At 57.8% G+C, this 12,855-nt stretch overlaps 1 protein-coding gene across 1 annotated transcript; it reads left to right on the top strand.

The window, feature by feature from the left end:
- The first annotated feature begins 6,952 nt into the window (after window positions 1-6,952).
- On the top strand, window positions 6,953-9,415 carry VRTN (vertebrae development associated). Its single transcript, XM_030002813.2, has one exon. The coding sequence runs from the start codon at window positions 6,953-6,955 to the stop codon at window positions 8,978-8,980; it is 2,028 nt and encodes a 675-aa protein (XP_029858673.2). The 3' UTR covers window positions 8,981-9,415.
- The last annotated feature ends 3,440 nt before the right edge of the window (window positions 9,416-12,855 follow it).

Below are 12,855 nucleotides of genomic sequence, written 5' to 3'. Positions count from 1 at the left end.
GGCTGGGAATGAGAAGTACCAGACAATGTGAACCCCAAAACAGGACTTCTGTCATTCAGTTTGAACAAGTTACCATGAAAATTGAGACAGACTCCATGTTTTCCAGGTCCCTGTTGGGCATAGTTACACCAGAACCACTTGCCCTTCCTTCTCCCTAAAACTGGTCGGCAAACTGCAGCTGCAGCAACCCTATTTCTGTTGCCATCTCAGGCTGCAAGCTCTGCTCTTTCCTTGTGGAGCAATGCCAGGCACAGGGGAGAAACCCAGCCAAGACAGCAGATGCTTAGGACCCTCCTGGAAGCCCCTGTGCCCTCAGACCTGCCAGCCCCTCAGCAGTCCCAGCTCTCCCAACTTCCCAGAAGGAAGATTCTGACTCTGCAGTTCTCTGGAGGGAGAAAGATGGAAAAAACAGAAGCCAGGACACCGGTAATGGCTTTGAGGGGATGGACATGTCAATTTAGCCCGTTTAGGTCAACCTGTTCCAATTCCAGAGGTGGTTTTGGCAACCGGTCCATAGTCTGACCTGCCCCGAATGGCATTTGGCTGCCTCAAGTGCTTCAGCCGTATCCCATCCTATCTGAATGCTCTCCTCTGGTCCAGGCATGGACAGTGCTGCAGTGGGTAGGGTGCTCTGACTCCCTCCACTCCCGGAGGTCCCCTAGGCGGGAGTGGAGGTGGGACTGGGGAGCTTTCCTGCTGGGTGGGATAACTGAGTGTTTGAATCTTGTCCCTGCGTGTGGCAGTGTCAGAACTGTCACATTCCAGTGATAGAGCCAGAGGAAGCCTTACCTTATACAAGAAGCCAGCACAAAGTCCTTGGGACACCCTTCCTCATCAGGTTCAAACCAACGAGAATTTTATCTGCTGAACATGGAGGTTGCTCTTGACTTGAGAGAAGACTCTATGCCCAAACTTGGAGCAGTAAAGCCTGTCTTCCAGCATGGCTGGAAACACGGTGCCCTGAGACCCCTGCGCAGCTGGACATCTCTGCGCCTTTGCTCTGGGACTCGTCTGAGAGCGGATGGGCTGCAGCAGGCAGGTTAAAGCGCAACAGGCAGAAAAGCTTCTAGCAGCCAGAGCTAAACTGCAAAGGTCTCCATGGCCTACTGTCATGCTGAAGCATCCTGCACTAAATCAGGGATCGCTCTGGTCCCCCACCAAACTCCTCCAAGGAACAGAAAAATGCTAACTACTTGTTTATATGCTGGAAGCCGGTGTGTGCAGTCATCTGCATAACAGAACTGCCCAGGCTGTCTCTTTGTGTGTTTTCCAGCTCCTATGTTAATCACTGACCCTGCTGACTCCGGCATTTACCAGTGTCTCACTGCCCTGTGAGCACCGCTTTGCATTTGCAACCAAAGAAGTTAAAAGGATGAAGGATGAGAAGGGGAGCTCAGCAGCTGTGTATATGAACACCAGCCTGCCGGGGAAAAGATCCAGGACTGGCCAGGTTAATAGCGAGAGTGGAGCTGGCTTTGGAGATAGGAAGATTGCCTGAGGAGGAAGAAAGCTCACCAGGGGATGGTTTAGGTCTCTCTTACTTGCACTGTAGCTTTTCTGTGTCCAGTGAGAGTGAAGTGACCCCTGTGAGCACTGAAGGCCGGGGTTCAGTGTCAGCTGGGGTGGTGGCTCCTAGCTGAGGCCAGGAGGACTCACAAGCAGCCAGTCCACAGCTTCCAGGGAGCCCATTCCTCCTGTCAAACCCTCCTTGCCCAGCCTCCCCCTGCGCTCCTGGGCTCAGATGTGAGACAAGAGAAGTAAGAAAAAATGCTCTGGGGTATGTGCTTCTGGGGGAGGTAGGACACACGGCAGCAAAGGTGTGCCTTGATTCATGCTGCGATGCTTGCTCCCGGACTAATGTGGAAGGGAGGGCAGCAGGAGAGGGAGCTGGGCACACTTCCTCTGTTTGAAAGGTCCGTGTTTACTTTTCTTCCCGAATTGCACAAGAATCCCGTATGTGGTGTTTCCACGAGCCCTTCTGCCCTCTCGTTGCCAAACGCTGCAGCAGAAATGAGCGCCACAGTGAGGTTCTCCATGGGTGGTGGCATGCAGGGAAGGAAGCCCTTGCTGTTTCTGACATCAGGAGTTACTTTGTGCCCCTCGCTGGCTGGGGGGGTTGTGGCCGGTCTAGGGCTGATCCCCAAGGGTAGGCTGGGGAGAGGAAACCAGATGCTGCTTGCAACCGGAGCTACACAACACAGGGGACACGAAGCACTGAGACCAGTTGGTGAAGAGCCCAAGTCTGCCCTGTTGACCAAGCTGTGCCCCCTGTCATTAAAAAGTACCCAGCCCTCACACCCAAGAGCAGATGGGCTCTTCAGGGGCCCGCTTTAGGGTGGTGTAGCTTGGGATGAGGCAGGTCCTGGAGGAAGCTCTAGGGGTTCTGGACTTGTGAAGAGGACGCAGGGTGGAGCTGGCGTTGGCAGCTTAGCGATGCCGGAGTGAGGTGCCTGGCGCACGGGCTGTTTGCACAGCCTCACGTGATGCCCGAGGGACGGGATGAACCCATTGTGTGAGCGGGAATTAAGGAGGGGGACCTCGGCCCTGAGATTAGGCTGGGGAGGCAGTGGGGCAGCGATAGTGGGAAGGAAGGCTGCTCCACCGAGGGCCCAGGCATGGGCAGGCAGACGCAAGCCTGTCCAGGAGGCTTCCCAGAGCCGAGGGCAGGGAAAAGGCTGCCGTCGTTTGGGTGCCTCCCACAGATAAACGGGAAGGTTTTGAAGGGCAGGGAAGGTTTTGAAGGGCAGCACCGCTGAGCTTCGTCAGCCCTGCGAGCGCAGGGGTCCCACCAGCCTTGCCTTGCCGGGGGAAGGACGGGCACCGCTTGGGGAGGGGAGAGGAAAGGGTAACTATCTCCTAGCCAGCAGCGCAGAGGGAGGACCGCGGCCTCGGCAGGAGCTGGCGGGGAGAGGGGGCAGAGACGCACGCACGGGCTGTGCCAACCCCGGGGGCTGCAGTGACACCCACCCGGGACCTGCCTGCTCCCCGTGCAGGCACCCAGCTCCCACCCGGCAGCCCCGGTGGGCTCCGTCGTCTACCGCGGGGCTGCAGGCCCGGGCAGGGTACGGGGCAGGGGGATGCTGCGGGGCGGCAGGGTGCCGGGGAGCACCGGGGCGCAGCGGGGCAGGGCGGCGGCGGGCCCTTTAAGCGCGGCGGCGGCGGGACAATGGCCATTATCACTTTAGCTTTGGAAGTGACCCCCGGCCCGCTCCGCTTTCATCTGGGCCGGGGCCGCGGGGATGGCCCGCTTCCTGCCGGGGGAGGGGAGGGAGGGGGCAGGCGGGGAGGGGCGGCCCGGCCCGGCCCGGCTCGGCCCGGCGCCGCACGCGGCCGCCCGCTCCCGAGGGTCACTGCGGGGCTGGCACCGGGGCGGCGGCGGCGGCGGGTCCGCGCCGCTTCCTGCCGCCGCCCTTAAAGGTGCGGGGCGGCCCAGGGCGCGGGTGGGGTGCGACCCGACCCGCGGAGCCAGGTGAGTGCGGGGCCGGGCCGGGCGCCGTCGGGGCTGCGGCTCCCCGCCATCCCTCCTAACCCTGACCCCGCAGGCTGCCCCGCCGCGGCGGGCACCTTCACACGGCGGGCGGGCGCCCTGCCCCGTCCCGCCCTGCCCTCGGTCCCAGCTCGGCGGCTGCCCGGGCACCGGCGACCTCTCCCCCGCCCCGGGGCTGTTCGTCCCTTTGTCTCCCGGGCGAGGGGAGCGGCCGCCCGTGCTCCCACCCGGGGCGCAGGGCCGTCCCCGTCCCGGGGGCGGCCGCGCGGAGCCGCCTCTGCCGCGTTCGGGAGAGGCGGGAGCGGCCGTGGGGGCGGCCGCGGGTGCGCGCTCACGGGTGGACGGGGCTGGAGGCGGCTGTCAGGCGCGGCTTGCACTCGAGCAGTCGGTGCCCCTGCCCGAGGAGACGGCTGAAACCAGGGTTAGCTGCAGCGCTTTGGCCTAGGTTATGGCAGGTCCGTGGCTTTTCTCTCTCCAGGCGAGTGTTGCCCCGTTCCTGGGCTTCGGTGGAGGTGTGGGTGTTGACAGACGGAGCAGGCTTCTCCCGTTGCTAGTGCTGCTCGCCCACCAGAACCCCCCTCCCTGGGATTTCTAGTGTGGTGATATTTCTAGCGTAGATAGTTCTTTGAGGTTGCCACCTCTGTTGTGCGGTTATGGTGGTTCAAACCTCCTCCTCTCAAACGAGAGCCGTTACTGCTGGGATGGCCTGAGCCCGCAGCTGGGGCTGGCAAGCGAGCCACCTAACCCAGCTGGGCTGGGGTGCCTGGACACCCCTGCCCCTGCAAGGCACTGGCGGTCCCGGGCAGCCAGGGCGGCAGGGGCTGCGGTCTCCTGGATTCCTGCTGGCGGGAGTGTTTTTGGGGCTGGCTCGGGGAACTTGCACTACTGGATGCCACCAGCCCATCAGTTTAGGTGAAGGAACGCGATCTGCAAGTGCTTGCTTATCTGTTACAATGCAAAAGCAGCCAGGTTAGGTAAAGCCTCCTTTATCAGTGGTGAAAAGCTCCCTTGGTCGACTCTTGGTGCTGAGGCGGTTTAGGGAGCACTTGTCTGTCGTGTTCAGCTGGCTTTGCCGGGGGTGTGTGTGGAAAAATGTTCCCTTTGCAGTAGGTCCTCTGTGTTGAGAGCTGCTAGGTTTGATCTGGCTGAGTTCTGCTTCTGGCTTACCTGAGCCCCTCTCCACCCTGCCCTGGGAGCTCATGTGTGCCGCTTTAGCTGTGGGTTTTGCCTTAGGATTGCTTTTGAGGTCCTGTTGCTCTGGGCAGCAGGAGCTGGCAGTGACATTGAAGCTGTGGGGTTAACGCTGAAGGAAAGGATTAAATCCCGTGCCCTTCAGCTCTCCTTCTAGCCCTCCCTCTCCCCACGGGCTATAAGGGGATGGGAACTGCTGACCAGGCCATAAAGACCAGGTTGGTTGCTGAAGTTCCCTAGCCTGTGTCAGCTCCTTACCCCCTCAAGGGGAAAAGCTTGTCTTGCCTTTCCTGGCTCTGCTGTCCAGGAGGTTGCTGCTGCAATGGTTTGGCAGGCCACAGAGGAGGACTTGAGCTTTGCCAGCCCTGCAGCTCTCCCAAGGGATGCCTTTGCTTCAGCTCCTTGAGTGTATGTTGTTCACCACAGGCTTAGTCAAAATTGCTCTAAACTTCTATGAATTTCTACAGACTTCCAGGAGAAAAACAATACAGACCTGACCCAAAGTGACAACCCCATACTTGCTTGGGCCAGGATTTTAGGACAAGTTTGTCTCCCCTGCTTCACAGCTGTGTGCATTCTCCTGCATTGTCTCTGATACCTGATGATCCACAGCTGTGGGAGCAGCTGTAAGAGAGGGCCCTGGCCCCTGACCTGCAGGAGACCGTGGAGGAGCTTGGAGCAGGGGAGGGGAGTCAAGTCGAGTCGATTTGGTGACTAGCTGTGGCCTGATTAAAGGCAAGGGGCAGCAGCAGCAGCATGGAGGCTCCCTGCAGTGAAGTAGCTGGGATGCAGCTGTGTGATTCTGTGGCACCTCGTTTTGTTTGCTGTTTGGTCATGGCCAGGGGCCATAGATGCTGCGGCAATAATAGCCTTATCTGCAGCAGTGTGCAGGGCTGAGAATTAGGAGAGGTCAGGCAGGACATCTGCTTTAGTGCAGAGCTGCTGCTTTTCCTGCCCGGCTCTGCTGTTTCCCCATCTCCCTACAGAGCTGGGAGTGGTATCTGTGAAGTGTTGTGAGAAGGTGGGCTCCGGCTGGGATGTGAATTGAGTAGATTGCGAAGTGATGCCCTACATGTTGGGGGTGGCATGGGAATGAGCCTTAGGAGAAAATGGAGGAGATTGGGTTCCCTAGTTGAGTGAAGTGTTGTGGTCTCTGGAAGAAAGCTAGCTCGGGAGGGAGAGACTGGGCTGGCTGATAGCAAAAAGTTGTGGAAGAGGGTTGCACTGATGTAACTGGATCATTGGGTAAGGACCACGCAATTGTCAGCAAAGCTCCTGGAGTTGTGGGGGCAGAGTCACAGAGGTGTCAAAAAGCTGACAAAGCGAGGGATGCAGGTCTGACCCTTTGGGTTTCCTGAGTGGGAACTGGCATGTGGAGGGAGGGAGGACAGGACTGGGATGGGCTCAGGCAGGGAAGAGGGCTCCATACAGCCTCTGAACTACCCACCCAGCGCTCATGCTCCACCCGCACTTTTGGGTTGCCTCTTGCCCGGTCTAGGAGAAGCCCTCCTTTTGTGGCTTCTCCTTGGCTGGTGGTATGTGTCTGCTGAGCAGCAAGTGACATCTAGTGTCAGCTCAGGCAGCAGTAACCGTGGTTTGGGCTGGCTCTGGCTCTGCTTCCCATCCCACGTTTTGTGACCGCAGCTTTCGGTGTATGCAGTGGGTGCAGCTGCAGTGCCCTGCTCTGAGGGAGGGGGCAAGCTCCTTGCCCCTTCTTCTGTTGGGCTTAAACACCTTGAGCCAGGTCCCTCCACACCCCCACGCAGTGTTGCTCTGTCACAGGTCCCTACTTGCAGAGATGACAAGCATTTCCTCTTTGAGGCACTGTTCTCTCTGGGTGCTGGTAGTGGGGTGGTAAAATGAAAGGGATGGAGTTACTGGTGGGAGAGACGGGTGTAGGGGTGAGGCCGGGTGCAAAGCCAGGCACTCAGCGGGTGGAGGTGACCTGGCCTCCCACCCGGATGGATGTAATCACTCCTTAGTTTCACCTAGACGAGTGTCTCTGGAGCCTGTGTGCCATGTGTGCTGCCCACAGGAGGTCACTGGAGAGCAAGCTGAGCCCATGTCCCTGTCCCAGGTCTGCCTGTGGGGATCCAGGCTTCCTCCTTTGTCCTTGAGAGTGTGGGTGGAGGGGTGAGCAGTGGCCTTTCCTGTACCCTTTTCCCCCATCCTGTCCTTTGGGGAAGAGCTGGACCTGGATGCCTGGCCCCTGGCAGTCTGGAGCATGCACAGTCTTCATCTCCAGTGACTTCTTTCTTTTTGCCATCCTTCAGGATGATTCAGCGGCACCAGCTGGTTCAGTCTGTGCTGCAGGAGCTGCAGGAGGCCACCGAATGCTTTGGTCTGGAGGGCCTCACCAGTGCCGCACTGGAGGCAGAGAGGACCCTGTCATCTTTCTCCCTGCCTGGCTATTGTGGGAGACAGTTCCAAGAGGAGCTGGAAGTTGACCGGGTAGCCAGGAGCCTCTATCCTGAGGATGCCCCAAGTAACATGCTGCCTCTGGTTTGTAAAGGTGAGGGGAACCGCCTCTTTGAGGCTGCCAGTGTGCTGCTCTGGGGCAACCCCAGCCTCAGCCTGGAGCTGCAGGTGCGTACAGTTGTGGAGATGCTGCTGCACAAGCAATACTACTTGAATGGCATGATCGACTCCAAGGTGATGCTGCAGGCTGCCCGCTATTCCCTCTGCACTGAGGAGACCCCTGAGATGACAAGCCTCCCCATGGCTATCCTGGAGGCCATCTTCGATGCTGATATCAAAGCTACCTGTTTTCCTGGCACCTTTGCCAACATGTGGCACGTCTATGCTCTTGCCTCAGTACTGCAGTGTAACATCTACTCCATCTACCCCATGAGCAACTTGAAGATCCGGCCCTATTTCAATCGGCTCATCCGGCCCAGGAAGTGTGGCCCACGAACCTCCACGCTCCACATCATGTGGTCAGGGCAGCAGCTCTCCCGGCAGGTCTTCAAAGCGCAGTACTTTGTGGCCGTGGTTGGCCTGGAGGAGCTAGAACCCACAATGCCTTTGCCAGAGCCTCCTGTCCAGCCCATGAAGACCCTTGAGCTGCTGAACAGTGACCCCCAGCTGACCTACTCCAACCTGCGTGACCGGTACAGCATTACCAAGAGCACCTTCTACCGTTGGAAGCGCCAGTCTCGTGAACACCGGCAGAAAGCGGCTGCCAGGTTTGCAGCTAAACACTTCCTCCAGTCCTGCTTTCAGGAGGGCAATATAATCCCCCTCCAGCACTTCCGACAAATGTTTCCAGAAATCTCCCGATCCACATACTACGCCTGGAAGCATGAAATGCAGAGCATGGTCAATGGTGATGCCTCTGCTCTGGCTGAGGCCCACAGGTTGCAGGAGCTTCACAGGGATGTCCCAAAAAAGGCTGATGTGAATGAGCCAGCAAATTCAGGGGGGAGCTTAAGATCCCTCAGTCCTTCCCTAGACCCCATCCAAGCAGGAATCTTCATGCAAGGAGCCAAATCCTACCTGGAGAAATGCATTTCCATGAACACTCTGGTGCCTTACAGGTGCTTCAAGCGCAGCTTCCCTGGCATCTCCAGGTCCACTTACTACAACTGGCGAAGAAAAGCAATCAAGGAGAACCCCAACTTCAAACCCCCCCAGTCTCCCTTGGATAGCCAGAAACCTCTAGCAATAAGCAAGCCGTTCCTGCAGTTGAAGCCAAGCAGCATCCCTGTTAGGAAGAGGCTGAACAGAGACCGGCCAGCACCCAGGAGTCTCCTGCAGCTCAAGCCCTCTCTGTGCTGGAGAAAGCAGCTGCGAGACACGGCCAAGAGGCAGGTCCAGCAATGGCGACTGCCGTTCTGCAAGTACCGTGTGCGCTACCTGTCTCTCTCCTCCACAGCCTACTGGTTTTGGAAGGGCAGAGGCCGGGCCCTCGGGCAGCATCGCCTGCCCTGGACCAGGTCCAGCCGGCCGTTGAACCGGGTACCTTCCCTGGCACCTCTGAGGGTGGAGCCAGGCCTCAAGCCCCAGTGCCACGCGGAGGTAGCCACCAAGCAGCTAAACAAGCTGGTGCCAGCTGCACCATACAATGCCACCATTTCGGGCTATGCCATGTCAGAGAGAGCCAACAGCCGGATGTTTGTGATGGATGTGATTGCCACTGCCCAGTTCAAGGCACAGGCCAAGCTGTTCCTGCAGCAGCGCTTTGAGTCGAAGACCTTCCCTACCTACAAGGAGTTCAGTGCCCGCTTCCCACTCACGGCACGTTCCACTTACTACATGTGGAAGCGTGCTCTGCACGATGGGCTGACGCTTGTGGATGCCTGAGCACCGGCTGCCAGCTGTCTTGGCCACAGCTCCTCTGCTGACATGCCCTTTGGCTCTCTGGTGGGGTGCCTGGGCTGGGGCCCCGCTCTAACTTTTGTTCCGGTTTGGTTTTGTTTTGTTCCTAGTCTCTGGTTTTCTTTTTGGTCTGGTTCAATCAGGTGTGGGAGCGTCTGCACAGTGCCTGTTCCCAGAGACAGGAGGAGTGGAAGGAGAAGGCACTGAGCTGCCCCAAAGGGGATAAGCCAGGGGGTTGTCCTCTGTGCTCAGAGGGTGAGCAAGTGAGGGAGTACCATGCCAGTGTCACTGGATGCTGCTGGGCCTCTTGGGATGGAGGATGTGAAGGTTTCTCTGCCCCAGGCACTTGCTTGAATGAGTAATGTGGAGGTGCAGGATGGGCACAGAGGTGCCCAGCATCTCCTTGGTGAGCGGAGCAGTGCTGGCTCAGCTGTGGGTGAGGAGGGGCTTGGGGAGTGCTCAGCTTTATGGGAGGAAGGAGCATCTTTGATCTGGGTTCTTCCCAGCTAAGGAGAACACAAGTTTCGCTTGGGGTCAGCACTGATGCCATCTTGGCTTTCTGACTCTTAATACCTGCCTCTGGCTGCCCTGATCTTCCCTAGAGGGAGCAGAGGCTGGTGGAGGAGGGGACGTGTTTGTGTCCCCATTGTAGTCTGTCTGCTGGGAATGCTAAGCTAGGAGCTGGTGTCCTTTGCAAGCTCTGGAGAAACTGTCCCTGACCTTTCTGGTCTTGTAGCCGTAACCTTTCACACAATCCTTTACTCTCTCACAGCTGGCAGCTGCCTTACTTTCCTAGGGTCTCTCTTTCCTGGTGCTTGGGAGAAGGCAGAGAGACCAAACCTTGTGTGCCCAGTGTCTGTGTCCCCTGTGCTGTGCTGCAAGCTGAATGCAATGTGGATGTCTCCTTGCACCAAGCCTAGATGCATGTATCTCACTTGTAAGAAACCAAAGCAATAAAGACTCTTCCACTTCTAGTCCTGTGCAGTTTCTTACTCTTGCTTGTGTGATTTCTGGGCAAGGCTTTCCCCTCCATGTCTGCTTCTAAAACTGGCTTGTGGGCAGGGAGAGCCTGCATGCACATCAATCCCTGCTCCTGTGAAGGTCCTTTTCTGCTTCCTGGGACCTGGTGGGGACCATCTGCTCAGTGGTGCTCTGGAGGCCTGGCAGGAGCTGTGCTCTCCCTGGCAAGAGGCCAGGACTCGCCTCCAAGATGGATGCAAGGCTGGGGACACCGCAGTGGGCATAGCTCTGTGTGTCGGCAGGGACGTGGTAGTGATGTCTGAGATGTCAGCAAGTGGTCCAGCCCTGAAATGGTGGTGCTGTACTGGGAGGCTGAAACCAGCTGTTTGTACCTCCACTCTGCCAGCATCTTGGGGTACAGGGCTGTGAGGGTGCCTGCCTGCCCTGGGTCTGCTGGGGGTCTCCAAAAATCCTTCAGTGTGTGAGCTCCCCTGTGGTGTCTGCCAGCATGGCTGTGCAGGACTGAGCTGTAGGGCATCTGGGGCTGGCTGCTACTACTGCAATACCTGCTCTTTTTTCCCACAAAGCTGCTGGGAGTCAGAGCACCCTGCAACTGTGAGGGGAGAGCCTCTTCAGCCCTGCACCTACAATATCAGCCCCTGAGGCTGGGTCTAACAGCAGGGCTGAGTCCTGCCTTTTTTACCCTCAGGCCTTTGCAGGGGGATAGGGCGCTTTAGTGACCTTGTTAGGAGATACAATCACACCCTGCCCAGCCTTGCTTGCAAATAACTTACTTTTCTTTCTTTGATGTGTCTGGGACCTCTCAGTCCTTACTGCAGCCCAGTCCTGCTCCAGATGCAGTCTAGCTTCCTTGACCACCACCCTCTTAGGCGGGGCGGGGGGGAACCTGTGCTAGAAAGCCCTGCTGAGCTTTCCTGGGCATCAACCTGCTCGAGAAAGGGGGGCTCAAGGTCATCCTGTGGCATTCTTGAGCCTGAGCTATGTGGTGGGGCAGCCCTGGAGGAGTGGTGCTGAGCCAGTGGGGCATCTCTTCAGGTATCACTTAGCTCCATGTCCTTGGTGCCAGTGGGTTTTCACCACCACCCATGCTCACCAGCGTAACCTGTGTGGTCCCAGAGGAGGGGATCCGGGGCAGCGGGTGCCCTGGGGAGGGAGGCACATGGGGAGCCAGGAGCTGCCGAGCAGTGCTGTGTGCTGCTGCAGAGAGCCCTGGGCACCCAGGCTCTGTGTGTCAGGAAGTAATTAGAGTAATTAGCTGCCAGCGACTTCTTACCAGTGAACTCCTCCAAGGGAGTAAGCTGGTAATTACTCCAGAATGATTACCCCTGTCTCCAAACTGCCAGAGGCTGGAGATAGTTGCTTTCGGCAGCAGCGGTGGCTGCAGCCAGTGGCTGTGAAGGTGGATGTGAGAACCCCAAAGCGTGCCCTTCCTCAGCTGAGCCGAGGGAAGGAGCAGGGAGGGTGTGTTTTCTGACTGTGGGTGCTAACACAGGCCCCATTTGGGTGGCCCTGGGCCTGGGGCAGACCATGCCCAGCAGCAGGGCAGTGGCTGGGGCATCCATTGGCATGGCACAGCACGGTGGGTGGCTGCCAGCTGCTGCTGGGGGTAGATGGGCATCAGGAGAGCCCGGGGGAGCCTCTGTGGTGGGAGGGACCTGGTGCTCTGCAGGGTGGAGGAATGGCTTCTCCCGCTTCCCATCACCTAACTCTCCCTGAACTGTGAGTGTTGTGTGCCTCACAGTGAGGTGTGGTTGCAGGATGAATCTCTCCTGGGTGCTGGCCTTGGGCTCTCTTCCCCCATCCTCCACCACCCCCTTGCAAGACATTTTTGAGGAACCTGGGTGAAGAGATCCAGGTGTGATGGTTTTTCTGCCCTTAGCTGTATGCCTGGGTGGGGCATGGTGGGAAAATAATACTCATCCCTCTGATGGGTTTTACAAGTGCCCTTAAGTTTCTCCCTCCCTGTGCCTTGATGGCAGCAGGATCATGGTAGGCCTCTGCCAGTTGGCACCACCTAAGTGGTGGGTGCTTGTTATGTACTGATGTAGTTTGTGGTTGAGCAAACTTTAAGGGGGGGGGGGGGGGAATGCAGCACTTGATTTGTACCTGTCATGCTGCTCTCACGTTGAGCTGGTCGTGGGAGATGAATTTGAGGTGGCCTCAGCTGCTCCACGCTGCACTGCCAGGCACCAGCCGATACATCTCTCCCTTTGCATGCGTGGAGTGATGTTTAGCTCAGGGGTCACCCGAACTCCCTCACAGGTGGGTGCTTAAAAGCACTGACCCCAGCAAAGATGGAAATTAAAAGGTAAGTGAAACACAGAGGCTAGGGGGCTGTAAAGCCCATGGGGAGCAGCTCCCCACTCACCTGCAATTTAGGGCTCTGCTCCACCACTATTGCACCCCATTTGCATCTGCAGGAGGGGGTTTGCGGCTGCAGGAGGTGAGCAATGCAGCGCAGCGGAGGCTGCCTGGTCACCGTGCCGTGGGAGTAGTTGACTATGCCCAAGCAAAGCTTTGGGGCACTTAGCTGGTATGTGTTAGCTCAAGCACTGCTTTGCTTCCAGATTTTGCACAGGCATCTGGTTTGTGGGTGCAAAGAGCAATAGTGTTGGTCTTAAAAGCATCTCAAGGTCATGAAAGGGCTGGGATTTGCAAGCTCCTGTGCTTTGCTGGGATCATCAGAGTGGAGATGTAGCAGCAGCAGGAGGACAGAAAAGTCAGTGCCACCATTCAAAACTGCTCCTGAGCTGACAAGCCCAAAAGCAATTCATTATCAATATCTGTGTGGGGAGGGAAGGAAAGAAGATGAGGAGAAAAAGGAAAAAAGGGATCTTTTGGATCAGTCCCCTGCGTAATTGCCTCCATAAGTCTGGGCT

This window comes from Aquila chrysaetos, chromosome 2, assembly GCF_900496995.4.
Source record: "Aquila chrysaetos chrysaetos chromosome 2, bAquChr1.4, whole genome shotgun sequence".
Classification (NCBI taxonomy): domain Eukaryota; kingdom Metazoa; phylum Chordata; class Aves; order Accipitriformes; family Accipitridae; genus Aquila; species Aquila chrysaetos.
The sequence above is the reverse complement of the archived record's forward strand: the minus strand, read 5'-3'. Positions and strand labels throughout refer to the sequence as shown.